Genomic DNA, 25,324 nt, shown 5'->3' with positions numbered 1-25,324 from the left:
CTCTTCACGCTCACATGCCTGCTCTCGTCAGCCTCCTACCCAGGTCACGTGTGCGGGTCAACCTGGCCGACTCTCACCCCTCCTCACGCAGGACTCCTAAGAAGCCACACCTTGAAATGTTATGTCGCCTCCCACGGGCTTGTGTGGCAATAACACTGATCGTAACAGTTCTTACATAAAAGCTGAGGCCACTAACACACTCACACACATACACACCACTCCTCAGTAACAGAGATAAAGTTTATTATTACTTTTGTAGATAAGCAGCCATCCCTGAACTTCAATCAGTCACATAAACCTAAAATAGAAACTATAGGGTAAATAGTCACTGGCTTTTATTTTCAGTACAATGAAATCATTGTTTTTATGATAAAAGTACAATTGATCAATATCCCTTGTATGTTCACAAGGAATTTTAGCATCTTTTAGCTCTTTGTTTTGGTTTTCTGGTTGAGATATGGCAAGTCAGTCTTTTTTTTAGTTCTAGTATCAAACCTAGCCTCTTTTTAAAAAATACAAAACAAAACAAAAAGCCCTAAAGTCAGTCTCCCTTCATAGATTTTATTCTGTTGAGTTTTATTCACTGTGAAAGGCAGCGTTATCCATGCCTGCTCTATTTACCAGTTCAGACTTGCGTGGCAGTGTTGTCACTGTCCAGGGGCCATTGAGCTGGTCGCCAGGGCCCGCTGTGCTCACGGTCCGCCAAGCGTACCTGTAGCAAAGGAAAAGCAGGCCACTTAAGAGTGTCGCAATGGAGGCGCAGAGGCCCACTCCAATGGCTGAGCCAACTCGCTGGCTGACAGGAGGAGCAGGGATTTGGAACTCAGGAGGAAAGTCTATGGTGCTGTTTTTCAGCACAGAGTTCATGTTCCACGCCAGTGGCACCAAGGAGGACATTCCTGTGAGCAAATACAGCGCCCCTGCCAGCAGGAAGACTAGCCTGATGCTCCTGCGATCTTCAACAGAGAAGTAGGCCATCCTCACCGCCACTGCAGCACAGATGTTCCCGGCAAGGCCAAAGATGGCCGCGAGCATCATCAGCACCTGAGCCACAGGGATCTCCACGGGAAGAAAGCTGTCCGATATGCTGATGCTTCGACAGTTCTCCATATCGGGAAGGACATGACTGTAGAAACACGTCCTCCAAATACCAACCCAGGCCTCACTCGAGCTGATGATGGACGCATTGCCTACTCGCCAGAGACGCCACTCGTTGAGGCCGGCGGTGGTCATGGTGAGGATCCATGCCAGGAATCCGACTATCAGGCCCAGGAACTGCCAGTGAGCCGTGTGAGTGAGGTAAAGCATTGTTGTCCAGTCTGACCACTAATTCTCAGAGCGACCGATCGCTGGAGCCATCACTCCTGCTGCAAACAACAACACACACAGGGCCGTGGTAAGATGACCTGTGCGCTTCTCATGTACAAGTTAAGACTACGGCATTATTCTTAAATATTCATAAAGGGTATTTTGATTTGAAAAGAGCTCTGAGGGAACCTTTAAAGGGTTTGGTCACCACATTTAAGGCAGCATATTATTTCCATCTGCAGTCATTTAAACTTGGTGGTACATGAAGACAGTGGTATGATATGAAAGCTAGAAGCTGGGTTGCAAAGTGGTTTGCTGATGCAGCAGAATTAGCACCATATAAAAGAACTCATTTTAAACTAGACCTGAACCAGGTTCATCTCATCATTTTTTTAGTGATTACATACGTTGATTCGTTTTTTTAAGGCTAATAATTTATGAAGTTACTCATTTTTCCATTACTTTTAATGACTACTTCAAGTGTCGCTCTTTATTATGTTTATTGAACACTCAAAAAAATATTTTAACTCATTGCTTGTCCAACTGATTCAGTAAAGGACTAGATGTTACAATCCCTGACAATGCATTGCTTTAACGGAGAAAACCTTGGGGGATGGCTGTTATGAGGAAAAGCAGCCCAGAAACTTTACCAGCGGCAAACATCGTTGTGTGCCTCGACTTTCATTCTTTTACCCAGGCTAATCTGCCATTTTTCCTTGGTTAGGTTTAGGGATTAGAGATCTGATCTAAATTATCATATTAAAATTTGGGACACATCGTCAGTAGTGGACCTTGGATTCATCGGGTGTTTCGGCCATTATCACTAGACACCCTCATCCAAGGAGGCCCTGCCAGGGTTGATCAGGCCCCGGAGTGTGTCACTGGTTTATGTTAAAATGGTTCTTTCTCTTCTGCTTTCTGCTGTTTAGTTTCCTACAGTTTATTCTATCTATTCAATGCAACTGAAAAATACTTACCTCTTTAACATTTATGGAGTGCGAAGTTTCCTTTTCACTGCAGTTTGTGTCTTTAAAAAAAAAAAAATTCAGGTGAACACTTTGACAAATAAAGAACCATTTCTAAATATTGCTGTGAACTTTTTGTATCTGTGCGTTGATTTTCTATGTAGTGTTTCTCGTTATACATACACGCTGTAGGTGAAAACTGCTGCATTTTATTTTGCAAGATACTTGAGGAGTTTTTGACCAGGATCATATGTTTAGAGCTGTGTGAAACTGAGCCACAGGTTCTGGAAATGTGTTCAAACTTTTGAGAAAAACCATAATAAACATTTATCTAACCTGTTCGTCCATATTATCAGGCATCGATTTGATCTTTTAATCTATGCTCTCAGATAAAAATATCAACTGTTAACTCACAGCTTCTACCTTTTATCCATGATTTTGTCAAGCCTGAAACATTTCAACTGCTAATGATATTTTTGTAGGATTTTTATTGTCATTTGAACAGGATATAAAATTAAATTTTGCACTCAGGTCCAGGTCAACAAGAACAAGACTACATGAGAGATAGAACACATATTTACAGTCTCATTTGGTATAAATAAAACCCCCCAACTACTTTTAACTTTTATATTCATAATTTAAACCCTTTCTGTTTATCGAATGTTTTTCCACTTATGTGAAAAGCTTTCCGTTCCCATTAAACCTTCAGTTAATTCCAGCTTGTTATTACTATTTTTTATTCTCTTAACTCCCAAATTATAATTTAGTTTATCTCATATTAATGTGAGCGTGTCCTAACTTTGGCTACAGCAGGAACATCTTCTCATGCCAAATACAGAGAACAGAAACTAATCAGTGACTGAAGTCAGTGTATTAGAATATTTAACCTGTTGCTGGAGATATGTTGATAACTATGCAAACGTCCCCTTTGAATAGACAGCAAAACATTAAAAAAAATGTTTTATATGTATAAGATAATGTAGCATTACATGTTATTATATTAGTTAGTAGTTTCGCTTTTTATTCACTCCGCTCACCCTGAACTACTGCACACGTTCTTAAAGGTAGTCTTTGTTTTCTTACGTTAACAGCGTGGACATTGATTGACTTTTATAATAAAGCAGCTATAAATAAAGCACAGGCATTAAGCATACGTTAACAAATATTCAGGTTATTAATATTTAAGAATAACAGACAGCACTAAAAGCCACACATCTGCACTTTAGGTCACTAATTCGACTAAGTTCTGCTAAGATACGATCGGTTTAACATCTTCAGATTCAGTACGTTAAGGAGAAAGACATTACCTTCCGATGTTTCAAAAACAGAGTTCTGCCAGTTATTGTGAAACTAGGAACAAAGCTACAGTAGAAACGAGGAAAGAGCTCGTTTTATTGTAGCCGTACATACCGTCTGTGCCAGCACTGCTGTAGTTAATGATTATTCATTCAAATCTTTAAACCACTCCTAATAATATTTAATTATTTGACTCACCTAGATGCGTCTCACCTTATTAATAAAGATCGAATCCTTCCGATGAAGTGTGATTAGCTTTGGTTACGTGAAGGGGCTGTTAAATACACTCCCTGCTATGTAAGAGTGTTTATCAGTAGAGAGAGGAAGGTGTGGTGGAGTTAATGAATGACATCAGAGAGAAGAAGACCTCAGTCAGACTCTACAGCAGACTCGTTTATTTGACAGAAAGGAGCACAGCTGATAACGTTTTTAAGACATTTAGGATGTAGAAGTGCACGAAGTGTGTGAAACTGTAACAAACTGAAATGTGCAGGGGAAAAAAAAAAGTTCTCCAGTATCTGGGAGACAGATTTAATCCATAGAGTCTGAAATTTGAAGGTCAAGGTAAAAAAAAAAGAAAGAAAAAAAGAACCTCTTTATCCATATCTGTTTGCATAATCATCAATCTGAACATCTTTTAGTGTTGAGATTCAACTTCTGCACCATGAAAAACAAAACCGCGGTGACGTGAGAAGACGAAACAGAAACACCTGGTCAACATGTACATGGTGACATCATCCTGTGGATTTTTACACTTTTCTGCCTGTGAATAAATCTAAAAAGCGCTCTGAATAATGCGACCTGCAGAAGTGGACTGAAGAGTGTGTGCAGTGGTTCTCGGCGCACTTCAAATGTGACCAATCAAGCCTGGACGTCAAGTGCTGCTTCTGTTTAGTGATGTTAAACACTCTCCTCTCTCTGCAGGTGCGTGCATCTTCATCTCGAGGAAATGTTTCTTCAGTGAGGAAAGCAGGGGCACGAATATTTTATTTAAAAAAAAAAAAAAAAAAAAGGCCACTAGTTTGAGTGTAAAAGGTAAAGAATGATGAATTTACTGACATATTTAGCCAGATTTGACAGATCTCGTGACATTTATACTTGATAAATACTCTTAAATGCTCAGTGTGTAGCACGCATCAGCTAAATCGGTTGAAGATAAAATACTGTCTCCTCCAGATTCAAAAGGCTATAATAAATTACTAAAAAAAAAAAAAAAATAAATCATAAGAAACAAAGCAAAAATATCATAAAAGGGCATTAGTGGTTGGTTGCCCCCCCCCCCCAAAAAAAATACCACCATCTTTACAAAAAGAAAGTTTTGTGGAGTTTTTTGTGGTTGTGATGTACACACATGCTCACAAAGTCAGGAAAATGCACCAAATAGGCTGTTTATGTGCAGATTTTCTTAACTATGCCGCCATCTGCTGGCCACAGGGCTCATGTGCAGCCGAAACCACGTGACTCTCAGACCCAGCAGTGTCTGTCCTCCTCAGAGGGCCAGCCGCTGCTCTATGGGCAGGCTGTCCATCAGACACTTCAGCTGCTCCTCGCCCAGCTTGATTTTATCCTCGAGCTTGCGCTGCTCGATAATGAGCGCCGACTTCATCTTCACAAAGTGCTCGTAGTCCGCGAGGCTGTCCTCCTGCAGGTAGCTCGCCAGGATCTCGTAAACCACACCCTCTCTGCGGTCCAGGTTCTCCTTCAGCTCCTTTGCGTCCTCGTGCTGTCGGATCAGCAGCTTCCTCTTCTCAATCAGCGTACGCTGATGAAGAAGAAAGAGAGAGTGTGAAAGGATGTATATTAACTATCCCATATCAAATTATTCACTTGGTATCGATACATCTAAATAAATTTCCATCAAAGAAAAGCTTCAACTTGTTAGATCTTCCTTCCAGTAGCTCCACAGATGCCTTAAAGCTCCTGATGTAATGAGAACAAAGGGTTCAGGATAGAGCTACTTTCCTTTGTCCTCTGTCCTCACGTGAGCCCAGCACACGCTGCATCCTGTGTGAGCCTCTGAAGTACTGCCTATTTATTTATACATATAGTATTAGTCAAATCTGACTTACTCAATACAATAACTGAAACATTTTATGAAGCCATGCAAAACTTTCCATTCATATAATGATTAAAAAAATAGTTTTAATAGATTTACAAGCCCTCAAAGTACATAAAAAAATATTTAAAAAAGGACAGCTTTAAAAAAATTCTACCTTTTCTAGCTTTCATAAATTAATATGAATAAAATGGAGTCAGACACAAAATTTTCAGGGCTGAAAAACAATATTAAACACCAAAACCAAATCAATTACACCCACTCCAAGTAACAACAATGCAAAGCCAAAATCGTGCTTTTGTTCAGCGTTTTATCTTCAACTCTGATGTAAGCAGGTGCCAAACATAAGGCGCTGGGGCCAGAATCAGCCCAGCAAAGACTTCCGTCCCGCCCACTGGATGGCTTTGGGAAATGTGACAGAGAACAGAGATTTTGGATTTTAACTCCATTTTCAGAAGTTTTGTACTTTTTTCTGCAGTTACTGATAAAGACCTCCTCCACGGCCATTAATACTACACCAAAGTAATTAAGTCATAAACATTTAATTCTTTAAAATTAAGCCCAAAGAGTTATATTGACAGATTTCTGTTAAAATTGCACTTCTTTTTTTATATATAAGAAAACTCAGGGATTAAATGTGTAGTTTAACTACTGTACACCGGCAGAGAGGACATATCACTGATTAAAGTGGGCTGGATGCAGACCGTGATGTTTGACATCCCTGATGCAGAGGAACGGAAATGAGCACTGGTACCCTGAATGCTTTATTACTGGAGGAAATCTGAAAAAGTGCATATGGTAAATTCTTTTGTACTTCAATCGCATGTAACTCGCAAAATTTTCTTAGCAAGCAGGTCAAGTTTAGCGTGGCTTCATGAAATAGACTAACTGACCTTTTCCAGCTGAACACTCACACTGAGCTTCTTTTATTCATTTTCCACCACTTGTTTGTGCCTGAAGTGGAACTTTAGATAAAGTAATTCCTGAAGGTTTGCTCACCCTCTCCTCTGGCGTAGCATCCTCCTCCAGACTGTTGAGGGCGTTCTCCACTCTGGCCAGGCGCCCCGACAGGGACAGCAGAAGGCTCACCACTTTATCCAGGTCCCCCACAAACATCTTGAACTTGTCCAGCTCGTTGGGTTTGCAGACCTGCTGGACCTGGGCTTCCACCTCTTCTCCCAGAGCGTTGTTGTCCAGGATGTCCTCCTGAAGACTCTCCCGGGCCTCCCGGAGCACCTGGAGCTTCTTGCTGAGGCTGTCGATCAGCTCTTGCTGCAGAAAAAGATGAAGCTGAGAGATTAGTCCAAAACAGTGCGAAGGGTAAAGCTTTTTAACAAGCAAACACTGGTTTCTGGTACCTTCTTATTGGCCAAATCATTGTCCAGCTCATCTTCAGAGTCCTCCTCCTCCTGCTCCTGGTCCTGCATGCCCTTCATCTTAATAAGGAGCTCAGCTTTGGGAGCAGATGTGCTGTAATATGCAGAGCTGGTCACCATCGAGGTAGCTGCTGCCACGTTGTCCTCCTTTTCCCTGAAATAAATTCAGTAAGAAACTCAGAAATGCAGAAAAGCATGAAAAGAGCATTTTCCAGGAAGTTTCACCTCATGACTAACAAGTATATGCAGACACACTCATCAGTTTGAACAAGGTGTGTTAAACAGGTAACAGGTCACAAGTTTAAATATGCCATAAAAGCAGCTTCACGACTGCAAAGATGATGGGAGTCAGCGCTTTTTCATGTGGGTGCTTGCTTGTAAGTAAAAGTTAAAATTGATTACAGGAGCAGTTTTGTAGCGAGGGGAATACAAACATTTAAAGGGACAGTTCACCCCTACATCAGATTTGCAGTTAAGTCTGTAAGTATGGGAAAAATGAAACCTTTTTTGCACACTAACACGGAGCAGAGTGAGGTTATTAAAGCTGTAATCATGAAAGAAAAAAAAAATCATTTCTTTTCCAGACATCTCTACAGCCAATGACTTTAACACTGGGCAACTCGAACCGAAGCCTGAAAAATTTCATTGTGCTGCTCAGAGCTTCAAATCACATTTCCAAGCATCACAAAACTAAAGATGAAGCACTGTGATTTGCTTGGTTATGCAAATTCTACAGTAACACATTCAGTAACAGCCACTGCTCTGTTATAGCTTTAAATTAAAAGACCATCATCTGCCGTCTGAGCTTCTCCTGCTAGTTTTATCACACAAGAGGATTTTTTCCATCCTTCTTCCCTTTTGTAGTTAATACAGCTGCCACTCCTTTTCCTGTTCAAGCCAACTTTTCAACCAATCAGCATTCTGCCTGCACGCAGACTCTATAATCATCAATAATTTACTTTTACAAACACATGAAGCAGTGCAGAGAAGACAAGGAGGACAGGAAGTTGGATACAAGAGGTGTTTTTTCAGTTTAAAAAAAAAAAAAAATCCAGTACATGCTTAAAGCTCCTAAAACGCTACCAGTGCGACATGAAGTGACACCAAAAACAAAACTGTGTCAGAGATGCACTGAAAGGCCTGAAAGTTGATTGTTCAAGACAGCTTCTCAGCCAATGAAAGTGAAAGACAAGTTCACCAAATTAAAAATAAAAAAATAAATTAAAAAATTAAAAGTTCACAGACGCTGTTGGTAGTGGTCAGTTCCACTCCATTATGATTGAATCATTTCTGCCGTCTTATCTGCAGTGGAACGAGGCTAAAGAACCAACAGCCCGGTTCTTCCTCATTCTTCTGACACTGCCCCCTGGTGACAGCATACACGAGTAGCACCTATGGATGACCTCGATGCTCACCTTTCCTCAGCGGGCCGGGAGTTTGTCTGCTTCGGCTGCACCTTCCTGCGCTGGTGAGCTTCTTCCACCAGCTGCTCCCCTTGAGGGAAGATGCCCTCCATCAAGTCCATTGTGGTCTTCATCTTGCTCTGATCCAGAATATCTGCTAGTGACTTATCCTTCCCCATGATGTCCCTGGCCAGCTCCTCTCTTTTCTGATCCTCTGCCTTGGACACTCCTGTGTTTGTCGCCAATTTATTGCTGCTGGACACGTCTGTGGGTGGCGGCGGTTGGAGGTGATCTCCTATAGTGGTCATGTATGTGTCTCTCTGGGGCATCTGTTGCTTTTGAGGGTGTGGGACCCCATCGGGCTCCTTCTGCCTGGTGAAGGCGCAGAAGACAGAGTCCTGACCTGCAGCTCCGAGGCTGCCGAGCCGAGTCACGGCGTGCCCCTCGGCTTCAATGGCAGGGGGGCTGCTGTGCTGCAAAAACGGTGTATTTTCCTTCTCTGCATTTCCTCCCGAGTGCACAATCCTGATGGGCACTTTCCTCACTGCAGAGCTTTGGTTTTCTATCACATGCTCCATCCTGCAAAAGAGAGAGAGAAGAAAATTTCCACTTAGACAAGAAGAAAACGTCCTGTTGTGGTTCTCTCAGCCATGAGCTGATTTAAAGTTTCATTGCATGATGGCAGAGGAGATTTTTTCCATGCCCAGTGTGCTCAGATATCCGAGACCTCTGGACTCCTCCCACCACTTTCTGTGGTACTGTACAGTCATACGTTTGCTACAGATGATATCAATTAGGTCCGAATCAAGAAAATGAACAAACAGTTTCATATTTGGGGCTTAAGAAATGGAGGCGTTTACATTTTGAGCAGAATAATCTCAGAACTGCTTGTGCCCTGAATTGAACTACAGAGAATCCCTCTAATTTACTGTGCCTTGATAGCACTCACATGTTGACTCTACAGAGGCAGCGACTCTCAATGAGCCCCTTTGTACTTGAAGCATAAAGACGCGATGAGCGGAGGAGTTACAGTAGCTGTTCAGAATGTTGTGCAGCTTTGAAATGTGTGGGGGAAAAAAAAAAAAACCCCAAACGTTACCTGTTTGAGAATTCATCCTGAAGAGAGACCGGAGGCCTGTCGCTGAGTCTCTGTGGGGAAAACTGAGGAGATGGTGAGCGGTGCCCCTCCATGCTGGCCAGCCCTGAAGGTCTGTAGGAGGACGCAGAGGGAGAGGCTGAGAGATGATGTCCTGCCCCTTGTCCTTTGCCCTGCTCAGAGTCTCCTTTAACAGCGTGGGTGTGGTTGAAGGCGGAGTTATGATCAGAGAGGTTTAAGCCTTCACTCTGGGAACCGGCAGAGGACTCGTGGGAGTCGACCTCTGGGCATCTGGGTGGAGGCAGAGGGTTCTCTAGTGCAGGGGGCTTTCTCCAGAGTCCAGAGTGCGGGTCTGTGTGACTGTGGTCCTCAGGCTGAGGGGGGGCAGTCTCTGTGAGGTCGAGAGAAATAGATGTGGGTCTGTGGCTGAGGGTGGCAGCAGCAGCTCTGTGTCTGCAGTCGGGGTCTGCTCCCGTCATGGGAGGAGGGGGTGGCGCTGAGTAATGTTCAAACTCTGCAGGCTTGTCTCTCACTTTACAATCACCTGGAGCTCTGTCAGGGAACCTGAGGAACACAAAGGAAAGCTTTTAATTACACAGCCAGGCAGCGTGGGCTATCATCAGCAGCTCAATCAAATAATACGCTGTGGCAGGGGCCTTGTTCTCCAGCAGCCACTATCATTACACCAGCACGACAAGACACACGTCTCTCCCTCTTTCTGCGGGTAACTGTTCAGCTGGCAGCCTGAGGAGGAATATTTCAGTTCCCACAAAGCCTGCAAAGAGGAATAAATAATCCTCTAGAAGCAGAAGAGCACTTTTTTCCCCCCGCCTCATTCATGTTTGGAGTTTTAACTCCTTGGAGTGGAAACAGTGGAGGAGGAGAACGTGATGTGTGGAGGTCTTCAGAGAGCTGAAGGTGATTATAAACAGATTTAAACTTGTAGGTGTTTATCATTAAGTATGATTCGACTCTGCAGTGCAGAGAAAACAGGTCATTAACAGAGCCATTATATACTGGGTGCGATTTGCAAGGCTGCATGGAGAGGCATGAAGAGGCGTGGGGATTCCCCCCATCTGCCTCTGCAAAATTATTTTTTATCACAGGAATAATAAAGTATAATGTAGTCACTTAACAGTTGATGTCCGTTGGTCTGTTTTCCTCTGCCAGGTTGCTCAAAAAATAAACTTAATATGTAATTTTACCAGAAGACAGACTGCCTCTTTGGTTTTCCATGGTTATATTTGCACCACAGAACATTTAGCAAGGTTTTCAGCAGCCACTGCACTGACATACTGACACAAAGTATGGGTGAGTGAACAGAACAGCCAGATCATACACAGCGACAACCCGGCAACCAATTAACTTCAGTCCAACTTCAAGAGCAATGTTGGTTCTCGGTGATCCAGGTCATGGGAGCTTGGAAAGAAAGTGACTGGACTTCTTCGGGTTTCTTAAAGACCGTTCGGTAAGGCTGCTTTAGGTGACGGTTGTTGTGAACTTGTGCTACATAAAACTAAATTGAAGGTTTCGGCTCCATTTAAAAGCTTTTGGTACAGATTACGATTTTTTTATTTTATTTTTTTACACGTGTGTAGAGAGATGAGAGGGACCAGCCCCAAGCAGAGAACTGAGTGGTTGACGTTTTAGCAGCAGCACACCGAGAGCATCGCCATACATGCTTTCCACTGTCAACCTGATTTAATCATGTCTGAATGCCTTCATCACGCAGACATGATTAAAGCATGCAAACATCTAGCTGTAATAGTGTGGTTTCCTGCACACAGATTACATTTCCATACATGCTCCAATACAACCTTAATGTGGAGCATTCAGACAACACTGATTCATTTACCATGCAGCTTTAATCTGCCATTGTAAGATAAAATGCCACTCCAGGTGGACAGGCAGACGCCGTAACTCAAACATCCCAATATGAACCCATACAAGCTGCAACAAGTTGCATGATGAACAACTGCTTCCACCGGGCAAAGTGTGAGAACGTGGTACGCTGGTAAAAAAATAAAAATAAAAATATGTAAAACTGAGGTATGATTATCAATGTTCATGAAACAGTCGCTTTTGTCTTCCACTTATTTTATATTTTTAATTATTTTTTATTTTTGTTGCTTTGGTGAAATTTTGATCTAATGACCTAAAGGTGCATTTATTTAAATTCTTCACAGTCATTTATTTTAGTTTTTAATGAGTTTTTTTTTTTAGTTGTCATCTTTGACAAACTGTAAATAATCATAATCAAGTGCCACCACCCCACAGCGATTTTAATGTCTCAGGGCAGTTATTTTGAAGCATTTACTTTTTTAAAAAGGTTTTAAAAAGGTAACATTTTAGTGTGAAAGACTGAGTAAAAGTCTATCACATCTCACCATTATTATTATTATTTATTTATGTTTTAAAAATGGGGGTAAAAGAAACATCCAAATATCAGTAGAAATACATAAACTTCTAAATAAAGGTAACACAGAGTCTCTGGCTTGACTTAATTATGTTTACATATAGAGACACCCACCAAAGAGCAGGAAAAACCCTGCTCATGCGTACCATAAGTTTTAAAAGGTATTATTCTTTATAATTTAGAGTATCTGCCATAGATAAAGAAAACATAAACGGACCCATTAAAAATGATATATTCCTTTACAAAGTGTAATAAATGACATCTGCTACTTTAGCTTGGTCACTTTAGGGCTAAAACAGACAAATACGTATTAAATAACTCACCCAATGTGACGCTTTAATCTCGTCATTTCCACTGAACTGAAGAAAAAGTGAGTGTCTGGCGGCTCTCTGTGACAGAAGGCACCTGTTGGTGTCTCTTTACACTTGTATCAGTAACAATAACTGGGTGGAGCACGGATCACTTAAGTCATCTCGCAGACTATCAATGACAATACCACCCTCTGATCCGTGGTTGTTATGGAAACATGAGAGGTTGCTCAACATCGGATACTCGACACCCCCATGAGAGTTTAGGTAGTGACAAAAGACTCCTGAATAACTGGTTACAAAGCATGAAGTCACCCTCCCCACGTCACCATACATGGCTCAAAACTGAATCATAATAATCAGAGAAACCTTTCAAAACTACTGACTGACCTTTTTAAAATGATCCCATCTTGAGCTTCTATAATAATTAAAGCTAAACTACAATATTTTAGTTTTACCATCCATACATTTGAGGAAGGACGCGACGGGCCGGATGTAGCTAGTGGAAAAACACGAAACAATCAAAGCAGTGGATTTGCTGATAGAGAAGGACAGGTGGAACAGGTGACGCTACATTTGAGCATTTTACACAATATATCAGAGTCATCAAAGGAGAACTCGTCAGCTGTCACCAGCAACACAAACAGTCACCAAGGAGCGAGATTAATCAGTCATTAATCCGTTTTAGCAAACACACAGACAGACATCGACAGACAGCTTCGCAGGATTATGAAGCTTAAATATAAACATACTGTATGACACATAATATTTCCACACTTACTTACAATGGAGAAATTTGTGTCTATATATTTATTAACTATATACATAACTTAAATCAGTCCCCTGGTCCCTGTCACACTCAGAGGTGATTAGTTAGAGAAAAAGGACATAAATATGATTGCTCAAGTTATTTATTTTGTTCATTATGTACTTAAATCGCACAAATTAATTTCATGGTGGAATTCAGTAGCTGTAATAGCTGAGATATCCCAGTCTGGATATTTGTGTTGCACCAAACAGTCCTGCATTCTCAGAATCACACAGCTGGAACTGACAAAAAAACCAGTTATGCAGACTGGCAGATCTTATCGATGATAATGTCATGCCTTCGAGCTGGCCCCCTGCACTCCGGGCCCTCATATATTCCCATGCAGGGCTGAAGAAATGCTTTATTGCCGTCACGGACACTTTCAGATGCCTCGCCTACACCGCTAAGCCTCCACTAAACGAGACAATAGTCAGCCAGAGAGACGGCTTATGTTGTTACAGCTGCGCCCAGACAGCGCCACTGTTAACAGATTATAAAGACTTCAGTGTTCCCCCAAAAGCTCTGTGCCCTCTTTTACTGATAACGCTCATGAGCATAATAACACGAAGATGGTGCGGCAAGAGCAAAACAAGTATTCAATGTTAAATTGTTCACTGAAGATAATAATTTTACAACATTAGCCTGTGAGATAAGCATTGATGCAAATACATGTAAGAACACCAATTGTTCTGCTGGTGCTGTATAGTGGAGATAACACCAGCCCAATGCCATAGCTGGCATATTTTCATGACATTTTACCAAAATCTTTATAGAAGCATGTTTTGCCATTTGGTAGCCATGTTGAAATGCCCCGAGACCCTTATTTGAGCAGCCTTATTATCTAGAATAATGATTTTAAAGATCACTGATACACAAAATCTGCATAAACAGTCATTATACAGCTTTTTGAAAATTAGTAACGCATTTAAAATAACACCATCCACCCATTCACTCTGATCTGCTTATCCAATTTAGGGTCGCAGAGCCTACCACAGCTACCACTGGGCAAGAGGCAGGTACACCCTGGACAGGTCAGCAACCTGTCGCAGCGCTAACACATTAAAATAACACAAAGTGTAATTTAGTCTTGGTGTGAGTATGGGAATATTTCACAACTCCTGCATGCCTATATCGTCTAAGTGTGGTTATTTCACTACATTAAAAAAATGTGTGTTCAGGGAGATGGAAATAGTGACTGAGTATTTCACAAATGATAATCACTGTGTTTTAACTGTATTAACTGTATTAGTTGTGTACCCCAGTATAACCCAAAAAACTAACTTACTAAAAAACTTCTAAAATACCAAAAATATTAAACAATAACTGCTTTAGCTTAAGATATTATGGGTTTGGGCTAATCTGTCAACACAAGACAATCTCAGGAGGCCTTAGAGGAGACCATTCCTGATACTGGGAGGTCTATATGACTGAGAGTCGAGTGTTTGCACTACCTGCTCTCAACTTAAATCAGCCCCAGAAAAATAAACTCCCCAGATTATAATAAAAAAGTAAACCAAAACTAAACATCATTAAAACGATAAAGACCAAACAGAAACTAGCAAACCCACTCTGGAAACCAACAATGAATTGAAAACAATTAAATCATTAAAATCTAAATAAAAGCACAAAACATATTATATTAGTGTTGTAGAATCAACAGCCAAATCTGATTAAAAACTATTCATGCATTGCAGCCTTTGACCCAAAACAAGACCTCTAACAAGCCTTTTCACCGACAGGAAGTTGCTACTTTATCACCACTTTTGCTGTTGCCTAATTCTCACACAGCTTTTAATTCAGGATTCATCCAGTGCCATGATATCGCTCTTTCATAACGTCTTTGGATTTACTCACCATGTGTCAGAGCTGAGTGGTTCAGCAGGTTTACTCTCCGGCTCTGAATACTCTGCCTCTGACTTCTTTGCAGGAACTGGAATCTTCTGTAAATAAAGTCGAACAAATGCATTTACGCACAAACATCCACGGCAGACAGGCTCCCAGGTATCCCAGAGGCTTAACTTTTTCTTTCGATAATTATTCAAACCAACTCATGATGCTGCTTCCTGGTTTCTCACCAGTGAAAGGGTTGCCCCTTTCTCTTGCTTAAGTTGAGGGTGTGCCACTAAGAATAAACATGGATTAATATTTGACTTGGCTTCTCTTTTGTCGCTGTACCTTCAGTCAGCACTTTTGCTCTTAATGAGATGTAAAGGCCACCAAGAGGGTTTGACACACCAGGGACTTCAAAATGGCGAAAAAATTTTCGTGCATTGATAATTCTATCTTAACAAAAGTTACTCTGAGATCATGGACCTCGTGAGATTTCATGCCTCACCTGTTCGTAGACTTCTGTAGATGGAGACGATCTGAACCTCTCATGGGAACAGGTGGTTCTGGCTCTCTCCTCGGTTCCTGGATCGAGTATGTTATCAGCTGACTTGTACCGTCCAGAGACCCTTTTCTCTGAAGGTTTCTTCTGTGTATTCCAGCTGGCCTCATACTCGGCAAACGTGCCCAGTCTTTGCTGGTCTTGGATGGACTGCTTTTGTGTAGAAACTCTGAAGGCCTCCTCAGCGTAATCTCTACCTTTGATTCCTTTCATTGCATTTTCTGTTGCACCAACAGAGGCGGCTTCTCGACTTTGGCGCTTGATATGGCTCTCAAGGGGCATGTGGTGAGGTAGACCTGGTTTCTTACCGTCTTCAAAGAGTTTCTGCTGGTCTAATGAGGAGCTTGTATTATCACTTGGAGCGACACCCTCTTTCGTCCCCACTTTGTGAATTTTGTCTGGTTCAGAGAAAGACTTAACTTTCTTTTCTGCAGGAAAATGCTTTCGACCACCAGTGCGAGTCACCTGACCTCCTGAATGGCTCGTTGCTGACTGTGTGACAGCTGGCAGAGGCGTGACATCTTTGCGCGCATGTGCCGAGAATGGGTAGTTAGGTAAAGCCTCAGCATTAGAGTGCTCTGGTAAAACTAGCTCCAGGTCTCTCCTCCTGAAAGATGTAGCCTTGAGCACCCTCTCTTGCACTTCCTTCAGGTGGTCCTTGTAGGAGCTGGAGGAGGAGGTTGGAGTTGTACTTTCGGTGGACTTCCGGATGTCCTGATCTTCTTTAGCCTGACCCTCAACCCAGGGGAGGACAGCCGCACTTTTACTTTTCTGCAGCTTTGCTCTTCTCATCTGGATTTCGTTTCTCAGTGTGGTGGCAAAGCGGTCTTCGCGCTTTAACTGCTTAGCTTCAGTGGACTCGTCAGAAACTGCACCGCCTCTTCCTCTATCATCTTGCCCTGCGACATCCAAAGACAGTGAGTGGAGCATGGGGTTGGCCTGGGGGGAGATGTTGTTGCTCTTTTGGCTGTCGTGCTTGACTTCTTGGGGCAGTTCTCTGTGCTGCAGTGGTAGAAGCCGGCGCTGTTCAGACTGACTGCTGTGCCGAGATTCTTCTGTCTGTGTATTGTGCCCTCTCTGGCCTCCCCAATCTTCTGAGCCCGTTTTAAGTGCCGGGTTTTCATGTACACTAGTGACTTGGTGCTTGCTGTACCCATTGGTGTCTTTAGTGTGTGAGTGCTGCTGCTGTTGGGGCAGATGATACTTCACTTTAGCAACCGTCAGCGGACTGTGAGAGGTTCGCTCATTTCCAGTCTGTGGCAGATATGTCGCACAGCCCCTGTCCTCTGGTATTCCTGACAAAGACACAGGGTTCGGCTGTGTGGGCTGGCATGTAGTCACACAGTAGTAACGGCTGTGCCCGCTGCTCTCTGTGTTTTGGTCAGGGCCTGTAGAGGAACTTAAGTTCTTTCTCTGGCTCTGGCCAGTGTGTTGTGTTGAACCGTTAGCAGATACCTCCTGCATGCTGTAATAGTACCCACCTACGTTCTTTGGCTTTGGTGCAGAAGTAGCCCAAGGCTGAGGATGAAAAGTGGTTTTCTCGCTGTGGTGTCTTTGATGGTAAGGTTGGTTAACATGGGTGGGCTGCCGAACGTCACTGGAGTGGGAATACCGTTTGTTTGAAGTGAACTGGTCCTGATGGGATTTTTCAGACTGAAAGTAAAAACTGTCATGGTCGTTCTTCAGGGAAATGTTGTGACAGCGATTTTCACATGAAGCTCTGGATTGCAGGTGGGAATCGATTCCTTCGGGGTGAGCAATCATCAGCCCTCTTTCATGGACTTTAGTAGCAGCAAAACTATCACTGCGTGTGGGTGGTGGTGGAGGCGGAGGAGAAGAAGAAGCAGTTTTCTTTTTCTCGGGGACGTTCCAAACAGGCCCAAAGCTGGTTCTACTTGAAGTTGAATGGTGGGAACCAGCCGGTTCCTCGGTCTGTGGACCATCGCAGCCTGAGCTGACGCCTGGCATCTGAAAATACGTGAGCCTGTCATCCTGTCTGACTCCCTCTGCAGCCAGGCTGTGGCCATTTCTGCCACTGCTGTTGTGCTTTCCTCCCCCCTCCCACTGCCCGACTTTGTAGACCATGTTCTCTGTTGAAGCAGCATTGCTTTTTGAGAGGGTGTAGTCCGGCGTGCTGGAGCTGGTGGAGAAAGAGCTGTAGGCCGAGTCCCTTTTCCCTCCTCCGAGTTGCTCCATGCTGTTGTTTGATTTGGCGTGTGAGAGCTGACCAGCGGCGTATGGGTGTGACACATGCTCTAGGCTGTCCATGCTGCCGTGAGAGCTGAACTGGTCGGACACTCTGCGCAGGTTTGTTTGCTCCCAGCTGGTGGAGAGATTGGCCGATGACGAGCTAGAGGTTAAGAGAAATGACAGATTTTTGAACAACTGGTTTTTCAGCTGTAAAAGTTTGCCGTTAATAATAAAGGGATCTAAATCTGTACCACTATGTAACCTGTTCGTTTTATCACATTTAGATGTAGTTAATTATAAGCTTTTTGGACACCAAACAACACAGACACAACACAAGTAAACACAGATTAAACACTTTATCTTAAAACCTGTTAAATATACATTATTTGAGCCATTTGCTACATTCAGGCCAATTGAATCTCAGGTGGGTCCAGCACAGAGTAGCATGATGAAAGAAAGACACTTTGGCGGCCTGGTTCTGGCTCCTGCACCACATGCTTGACACCCCTGCCTTATTGTGTATTTGGCCTTTCGGTGTAGGGGTATGATGTGAGACTGGTCTACATCATGACTATTGCTTGAAATACAAAAACTAAATACAAAAATAAATTAATCCAATTTTAATTTCTTTTTTATTTCCAATAATAAAAAAAACAACTGAGATAGAAAGCATTTGGTACTTCGTGTGTTCATTTTCACTATGAAGCTCATGTTTTTTTTTCTTATGTTACAAATCAAAAGCAGCCCTTTCTGTTCAGCACGTCTATGAAAGGTCACTCACTGGATGTTTAGTTCGGCTTAAGCCAAACATCACTAAAAAAAGAGCCTTCTGTCACCAAGATCTATCTAGAAGACAAACCTTTCAAGGTTTTCAAGGTATGTGGGCCAGTGAAAGGATTGACTATCTGCTACCTGCAGCTGTGTCTCCTATTCTCTCAGTATCTTTGACCATCTTTAGGTGGTAATAGCTTCGGCTCTGTCACTCAAACCTTGACACCATGGAGGGCTCCTGTGGTGAGTGAGTCATCGGGTCTGGTCCTCTCTTCGTCCTTGTCGGCACCTTAAAACATCCTTCAGCAGAGGCAGGCTGGCAGGTACTCATAGCTGCCCTCATGAGACAGACTCTTAGCCTGGTCTTAACTCTTTGTATGTTGGGTTGTACCAGTGTCTTCCACCAAAGCTACTACTTTTAATGTATTTGTTTTGCATTTAAAATATATTTAAAACTAAGCAAAGTCCCAAGTAAAAAAAGAAATATTTTACAGTTTAGGTTTTTTGCCTCATAGCTCCACTCTGTAAATGAGGTTGCACATTTCAGGGGCTTCATCACTTGCTTTATAAAGGATTGTTTGTGAAATTTCTTCGTTGAAGTTTAATTTTTTGGTTTCTTTTAAACACTGAAAGATAAATTTAGTGGGGAAAATTTCTTCTGGAGTGGTTTTGCTGGTCAGGCCCAGTTGAGATCCAATTGGGCCCATGAACAAAAACGGGTTTGACGCCCTTGATTTAGAGCTTGCAGGACACGAAGCACATAATCACATACTGCTGATCAAAAGTGCTTATGTGCAACATTCAGAGTCTGAGGTACCTTGCATCATAGTGAGTGTGCCAGACTGCCGCGGGTGGAGACTGTGTTTTGGCAGTCCCTGGTTGGCTTTCATTGAACTTGGTGGAGTGCCAGGAGTGAGGCCTACTTATAGGTTCATTCCTCCTGCAGAGAGGGCAAAAAACACAGACTAGGATTAGAGACCAAATCCTTATGGAAAACAGTATGTGCTTCCACATAATGAGCCACTACAACTGGAAGATGCTGCTAAAGCCACTAATGTGACCCGATAAGCAAAAACATTGCACATTTTGTGTAAGGTTGGATTTTTTTTTAAATCACACTGGAGTCAGACTTCTGCTGCGATATGTTTTTTTCATTCTGCTGAAACACGAGAGCCAGGCCTGATTGTTCAGAGGTGAAACCACTCATTACACCTTTAATGGTCTTCACCCTGAGTTGAAATTTAAATAATAAAATGGTCGGGAGTGAGCACTATGTAAAACTTTAGTGACTAATCAAAGAGGGACAATCGGTTATGTGAATATGTGAAGCAAAAATCGCAGCTGTTGCAGAAATAAATCACTTTTGGGGAAAGAAAAATCATTCATAGGTGTCTACACTATCGTGAACCAACTAATTTCAGTCATTAAAGCTCTGCAAAAAGGCCTGAAGTACGCCCATCTCTGTCCTTGAAGGTTTGGGTCTGTACAGGCCCCAAACCACCTTCAGTAAAGGAGATATCCACATTAAACCCCCCCCCAAAAAAAAAAAAAAACCCATGCAAGCTTTTCTTAAAATCAATTTTACACCCACTCCAAGTGTCACAATCTAAAGCTAAAACCTGGTTTTTGAAGTTTTCTTCAACAAATTATTAGGAAAAAAAGGAAACTTAAAAGTATCATTTCAACCTAAGCTATGTACTTTGAGTACCTATAACTCAGGAAATCTTAATTATATGAAGGCAAAGTTTAGTTTAATTAAATATACTAAAGTTAATTTACAAAAAAAAAAAAAACCCCAAACAAACTGTTTCTTTGGGAACTTTCTTTAGATCTGACTGATTTTATATAGAGTGAACACCCTCCCTCCACTATGACTGACAAGGCATGAATGAAAAGCCACTCACTCTCCTCCAAGAGCAGCACCCTGGCTATTTGCTGGTTTTGCCCAAAACAATCAGCTCCCTGCTTGCTTTTTTTAAAAACAACAACAACTATATAGCAGTTATATATCCTATAAAAGCCACTTTGCAGCCTTCGTTCCTCGAGTTGGGCTCAGTTAAATCCAGAGGTGATGGAACTTTGACCATCAGGACCCCTCAGCGTGGAACGACCTGCCTGAAGAGGTGAGGCTCAGAGAATCAGTAACAACCTTTAAGCCTGTTCTTAAAATCACAGCTTTCTCATTTGTTATGCATGTCGTCGTCCTTCTCATTGAGTGTATTCATCATTTTCAGTTTTCTTCCTACACGTATCGGCTCTGTGTGATTTTTCTGTTTGAATCTACACCTTGAGTGAGCTGCTGCTTGTCTGTCAAACTATTACTTCCCTGATTAACCAGACATTTATATTTATAAGGAACCTACCCTTTTAGGTGCTGCTTTCTGAGATCCATGTCACAAATCAAACAAACATGAAAAACAACAAAGTTTCATTAATTGTATTATCAGTTACTAGCAGATAATGAACTGCATGCTGTATGAATGGGATGAACATCATTCATCTAATGAACCACAACACAGAAAGGCATGCCGATGGGTGCAGATAGACTTTCTATGAGAGCAGTAATAAAATCACTACATATATGATTTATGTGATTATGGGCACAGGGCAGACAAAAAGGAATGAAGGACAGGAGAGGAAGAAAAGAAAATGTTCACTACGGATTACAATGAAGCTGCAGGTTCGTACCTCATGGAACTTCGCAAAATCTTCGTAAGAAAGCTTCTCGCCACAAGCACGTCATTCTCTGAGGGCATTTTCTGAGCTACAATATCCACCATTTTCATATTCCTGGGCAGCAAGGGGAGGAACACATACACACATACTAAGAGCTCGACTGGCATACACAGGACAACCTCACACTTAGAGGGCAGTGTCTCACAAACTGAGCAGGACAAGTGATCCTGAACCTTCAAATGACCCCCAGCCCTACTTCACCTACAACTTTTATTTACATGTGTACAAACTGTAATGGACACATTGGTGTGGCATGGATATGGGAAATTTGTGTAGGGTCAAATATATTTATGCTTTTATCATTATAGGCTTTGATTTTTGTGGTAATTTTTCCCCTTCTAGTCACTGCATTTTTATGTTGTGCTGCAAAAGCCTACAGGCAGAAATGAATGCCATTAATGTGGATATATGAAACTTATAAAAAGACGGTTATCTTTTTGATTATATTGTTTTAATCGTCAGTGGAAGCCAAAAATCATAATAATATAAAAATATAATTATAATTAATGGGAGGCATTATTTATCACTGAGTATTCTCATAGGCAGGACAGCCGAGGAACGTGTATTACAGCTCTGGAGACGCCTGCTGATATGTAGTGCTAGAGCGCCCTCTACTTGTCAAAAACTGATGACACTGTCACAGCATGAGCATGCTCAAAGTCTGGGCATGTGCATGAGGTCATACCTGGTCACGATGGACAGAAAAGTACATTACAGAGCAAATGCAGTTTCACTGATCAGTCATTAGGCTCATTATGTGAGCGTAGCTGAGGTGAGCTCAGACTTTGCCATATGGTCTGTGAGGGAACAGCAGCCCAGCATGGGGTGGGGGCGCTTAAGAGGACAGACGATCTCTTACACAGTCAGATCAGCCTCTTCACCCCTCAATCCAAGCTGTCGTCTGCCTCCCAGACCGCCTCTCTGTCCCCACCGAGGTTAAACTGACACAGTTTGACAGGAACGAGGAAATGAGGAGAACCTTGTAGTTACACCTGCGGTCGTTAAAATAACCGAGTGTTTGGTTTTATAATTCAACATTTCTCGCCAATCTGGAAATTTGTGTCAAATGAGCCAAAACACTAAACTCAACCTATAACAAAACAGCTGAAATAGAGGAATCACGATAACTGTGACTTTATATGATATAGACGGTGTTACTAATGCTCAAGATTTTTAAGACCGATGCAGATATTTGGCATCGAAAAATATTACAGGCTGATTATCACTCGTTTATGTTTCATGTGTTCAGACACAAGAAACTTAACAGTCGTTGTTTGTAGTTGTTCGCTGACTTTTATCTAACCTGTACCCTGTTTTGGGAGGCAGGTCTAGCTAACAACTCGTTGACCCTAAGATGAGGGAAACTCAGGTTTTTGTTACAGAAAGATTTACCTTTAATTCTGAGTCAGTTACCGTGGTAACAGAGTCTAAAGTAAAGCTGCAGATTTGGCCCCATTTATAATGGCTTAATTCTTATTTAAAATAGCTCATCCTCCCACAACTACAATGGAATATTTAAAATATATACAAGCTTAGACATTTCTTACAGCATGTCTTCTTTAACTGACAAAACTTTAAATTCATTAAAGACTTGGAAAGCCAATCTGCATTTTTTCAGTTAAATGTGAAACTATTACTGAACTCTTCACTCCTAAAACATCTCTGGTATGGCTGTAAGAGAGCCATCATCAATCAGTGAAGGCTGATGTTGGATCAGATTGGAAATAGTTCTTATTTCAATCTCATGAAGCTTTTTTTATCCTCACTGGATAATTACTGGAACAACAAAATGGTAATAACCTGTAGCAAAAATAACTTTTACCTAATAAAAAAAACCTGACGGGAGGGCAAATCCAACCCCGAGCTGCTGTTGCCATCTCAGCAACTAATACCACAGGGCCGTCAGTAAACTGTGTCTGATGAGTTTCTCCAGATTTTATCTTCAGTTTCTGTCACCTACATTTTGTCCCTCTCAGGTTACAGCTGAATAATTAGATTTAGAAATTAAATGTTTCATCTAATGAAATTTCAAGTTGAGCAAAAACCCTCATATTATATTATGGTCAGCACTGATACGGTCTGCTGGAAGGCTCTGTTCTAGCAGGGCTCTATTTATGACAGCTTTCCCTACCTACTCTCACATGTGCTTAACTCATGGTGAAGATACGGCTGACTGTTACTTAATTGAGTTAATTAACTCAGAGTTTGTTAAACATGCTTCCTGGACACAGATCACATCATTTATCAGTCTTTATAATCGCTGATATTGATAGACCTGTAAATACTGACCCAGCAATGAATTGGCTGGGCTCTAATAAAACTAAACAACTGTGCAGCTGTGCTTTTTGTTTTCTCTCATTATTCTGCAATTTTTGCCAATTCGCTAAACAAAAATGTGTTTTTGGTTGAAACATATTTTTATAGGTGAGAATAACATCATTCAGTGCTCCTCAGCAATGCAGTTGTAGGCTACTAATAAAGTTTGAGTTGGTAAAAATATTCTCAAATATTACACGAGAAACCAAACAAAATGATTTTTTTTACATTTTGATGGTACTGCCTGAACTCTGGGGACAACAAACTTTTTCTGTCATTTTTAAAGGACGCGTTTGCTGAATCAGGGACTCAGGCCTCCTGGGTTAGAAAATCCATTATCCATCTATCAACTGATGGAGTTTAACACTTCAGAACTATGCCCATCGTGTTTTAATTCACTTATTCAATGTGTTGCACTTTGTCTACTTCCAGTATGGCTCTCTGGAAAATAATGTTCTGAACTCTGTGCTAGAAACCTCGGGGTCAATAGTTTCTGCCCCTTAAGTCACTTTGCTCTCAGCAGTCTGATGGCAAGCGATTCAAACAGCAACTTCCTTCAGACGGAGACATGAAAACAATTTTCATAACCTAAGCTTTTATTTTTGCACCCTGCACTCTTTTTATAGATTGAGATTTAAGGTGAAGCTCAATAAAGTGGGACGATTCCACAAAATTTATTGTGGATTAGAGTTAAGGCCTATTTAGAGGACAAAGAAAAGCCAACACGGGGGCTCGGTCTTCCTCATCTCCCATCAGTCCATGTTTCTGGGGCACTAGCCGCTAACCACACATGGCGCCTGCTATTGGTATGCAAATGAGGCTGGTTTTATTAGGCCTATCGTCAGGGCTACAGCTGGACCAGCACAGATATGCTTGGAAAGTGAATCAGATGGCATGAGGGGGGGGGGTGTAGATTTTTACTGACTGACCAGTTTAGATTCAGTTTCAAATGACAAGTACCAGCAAAAAAAACCCAAAAAGCTTAACAACTAATGGTCAGTTAATTAATAATACTTTATTCACAAATTTTTTTTGGGAGCTAAAATCCTTTCAGTCAAAGATTAATATGCATCTGGTTTTGAAATGTTAAGTCTTGCTGATCATGGCTTAACCTAAAATAATGGGTGACCTCTTACTGAGTGATAAGACAGAAGCAATCACAACAATAACAGAGTATTAGGGTCAGAAAAACAAGCACAGAGGCCCCAGATGTGTGACAGGACAAAAAAAGCCTCCAAACATTGAAATCAAAGGTTTGAATTTAAGAAGCGAATAAATCATTAAATAAAAGTTCATTAGCACTCACCAAAGATCTGCACGAAGGAATTCAGAAATGACACAAAGAAGGAAATCTGCTTTTTAAAAGATACTCCTATAATATCAGGCTGGAAATCAGTTTGAAGGACCAGCTGCGTCCATGTGCTGGTCAGGCACCACATTCCAATGCCACTTCAAAGACGCACCGAAATAAAGAGGCACACAGGCCGCTGGGTATCATCCATACCACCAAACTCACAGGCCAGGGATAGCTCACGTGCAATATTCAACACAGAATAGCCATTACTAAAACTAAGTCCTCCTGATAGATTTAGGCTGAGCAGAGAGGAGATTTCCTTCAGGATTACTTGGGTTTTTCCCCTGAGAGGGGGTGCAGGAGTGGGCAGAAATGGAGGAGGAGGGCTATTGTCACAGCCAGCCCGTACCTTGCCCCGTCTCATTGGCTCCAAAGGGCTAATATGCTAATGATGGGATGAAATGCCGGACTTTTCTCTTCCCTTCCCATCTCCCCTGTTGTGAGGCAGACATGCATTTATACCATTACTATGGCAACAGGTTGATCTCTAGGGTGTGAGGGCACCCAGTTTCCCGAAAGCCTCCATTATAGAGCAT

The 25,324-nt window shown here is 41.9% G+C and overlaps 2 protein-coding genes across 4 annotated transcripts in view; both read right to left on the bottom strand.

The window, feature by feature from the left end:
- Positions 1 to 234: 234 nt before the first annotated feature.
- cldn34a (claudin 34a) lies at positions 235 to 2,331 on the bottom strand. Its single transcript, XM_085448982.1, has 2 exons — positions 2,286 to 2,331; positions 235 to 1,367 (listed from the first exon to the last, which is right to left on the bottom strand). The coding sequence occupies exon 2, from the start codon at positions 1,306 to 1,308 to the stop codon at positions 577 to 579; it is 732 nt and encodes a 243-aa protein (XP_085305108.1). The 5' UTR covers positions 1,309 to 1,367; positions 2,286 to 2,331; the 3' UTR covers positions 235 to 576.
- A 1,605-nt stretch (positions 2,332 to 3,936) lies between these two features.
- Positions 3,937 to 25,324, bottom strand: part of shroom2a (shroom family member 2a) — a 45,172-nt gene continuing 23,784 nt past the window's right edge. For 2 of the 3 annotated variants that reach the window (XM_085447473.1, XM_085447474.1), the window contains 8 exons: positions 19,200 to 19,322; positions 15,368 to 17,771; positions 14,887 to 14,972; positions 9,504 to 10,064; positions 8,417 to 8,983; positions 6,984 to 7,155; positions 6,625 to 6,897; positions 3,937 to 5,331 (listed from right to left, as the gene is read on the bottom strand). In XM_085447473.1, coding sequence (XP_085303599.1) covers positions 5,059 to 5,331; positions 6,625 to 6,897; positions 6,984 to 7,155; positions 8,417 to 8,983; positions 9,504 to 10,064; positions 14,887 to 14,972; positions 15,368 to 17,771; positions 19,200 to 19,322 — 4,459 coding nt within the window. In that variant the 3' untranslated portion in view covers positions 3,937 to 5,058. Of the gene's footprint in view, positions 5,332 to 6,624; positions 6,898 to 6,983; positions 7,156 to 8,416; positions 8,984 to 9,503; positions 10,065 to 14,886; positions 14,973 to 15,367; positions 17,772 to 19,199; positions 19,323 to 20,745; positions 20,764 to 21,070; positions 21,173 to 25,324 lie in introns of all 3 variants that reach the window. The other variant, XM_085447475.1, reaches the window with a different exon arrangement.

Source organism: Copadichromis virginalis, linkage group LG23, assembly GCF_057382275.1.
Source record: "Copadichromis virginalis isolate Kocher_CV1m ecotype Utaka linkage group LG23, C_Virginalis_male_GT1.1, whole genome shotgun sequence".
In the NCBI taxonomy this organism is placed as follows: Eukaryota; Metazoa; Chordata; class Actinopteri; order Cichliformes; family Cichlidae; genus Copadichromis; species Copadichromis virginalis.
The sequence above is the reverse complement of the archived record's forward strand: the minus strand, read 5'-3'. Positions and strand labels throughout refer to the sequence as shown.

Excerpts from the sequence above, each read along its gene's own strand:
- cldn34a (XM_085448982.1), bottom strand. The coding sequence starts at position 1,308 with ATGCTTTACCTCACTCACACGGCTCACTGGCAGTTCCTGGGCCTGATA.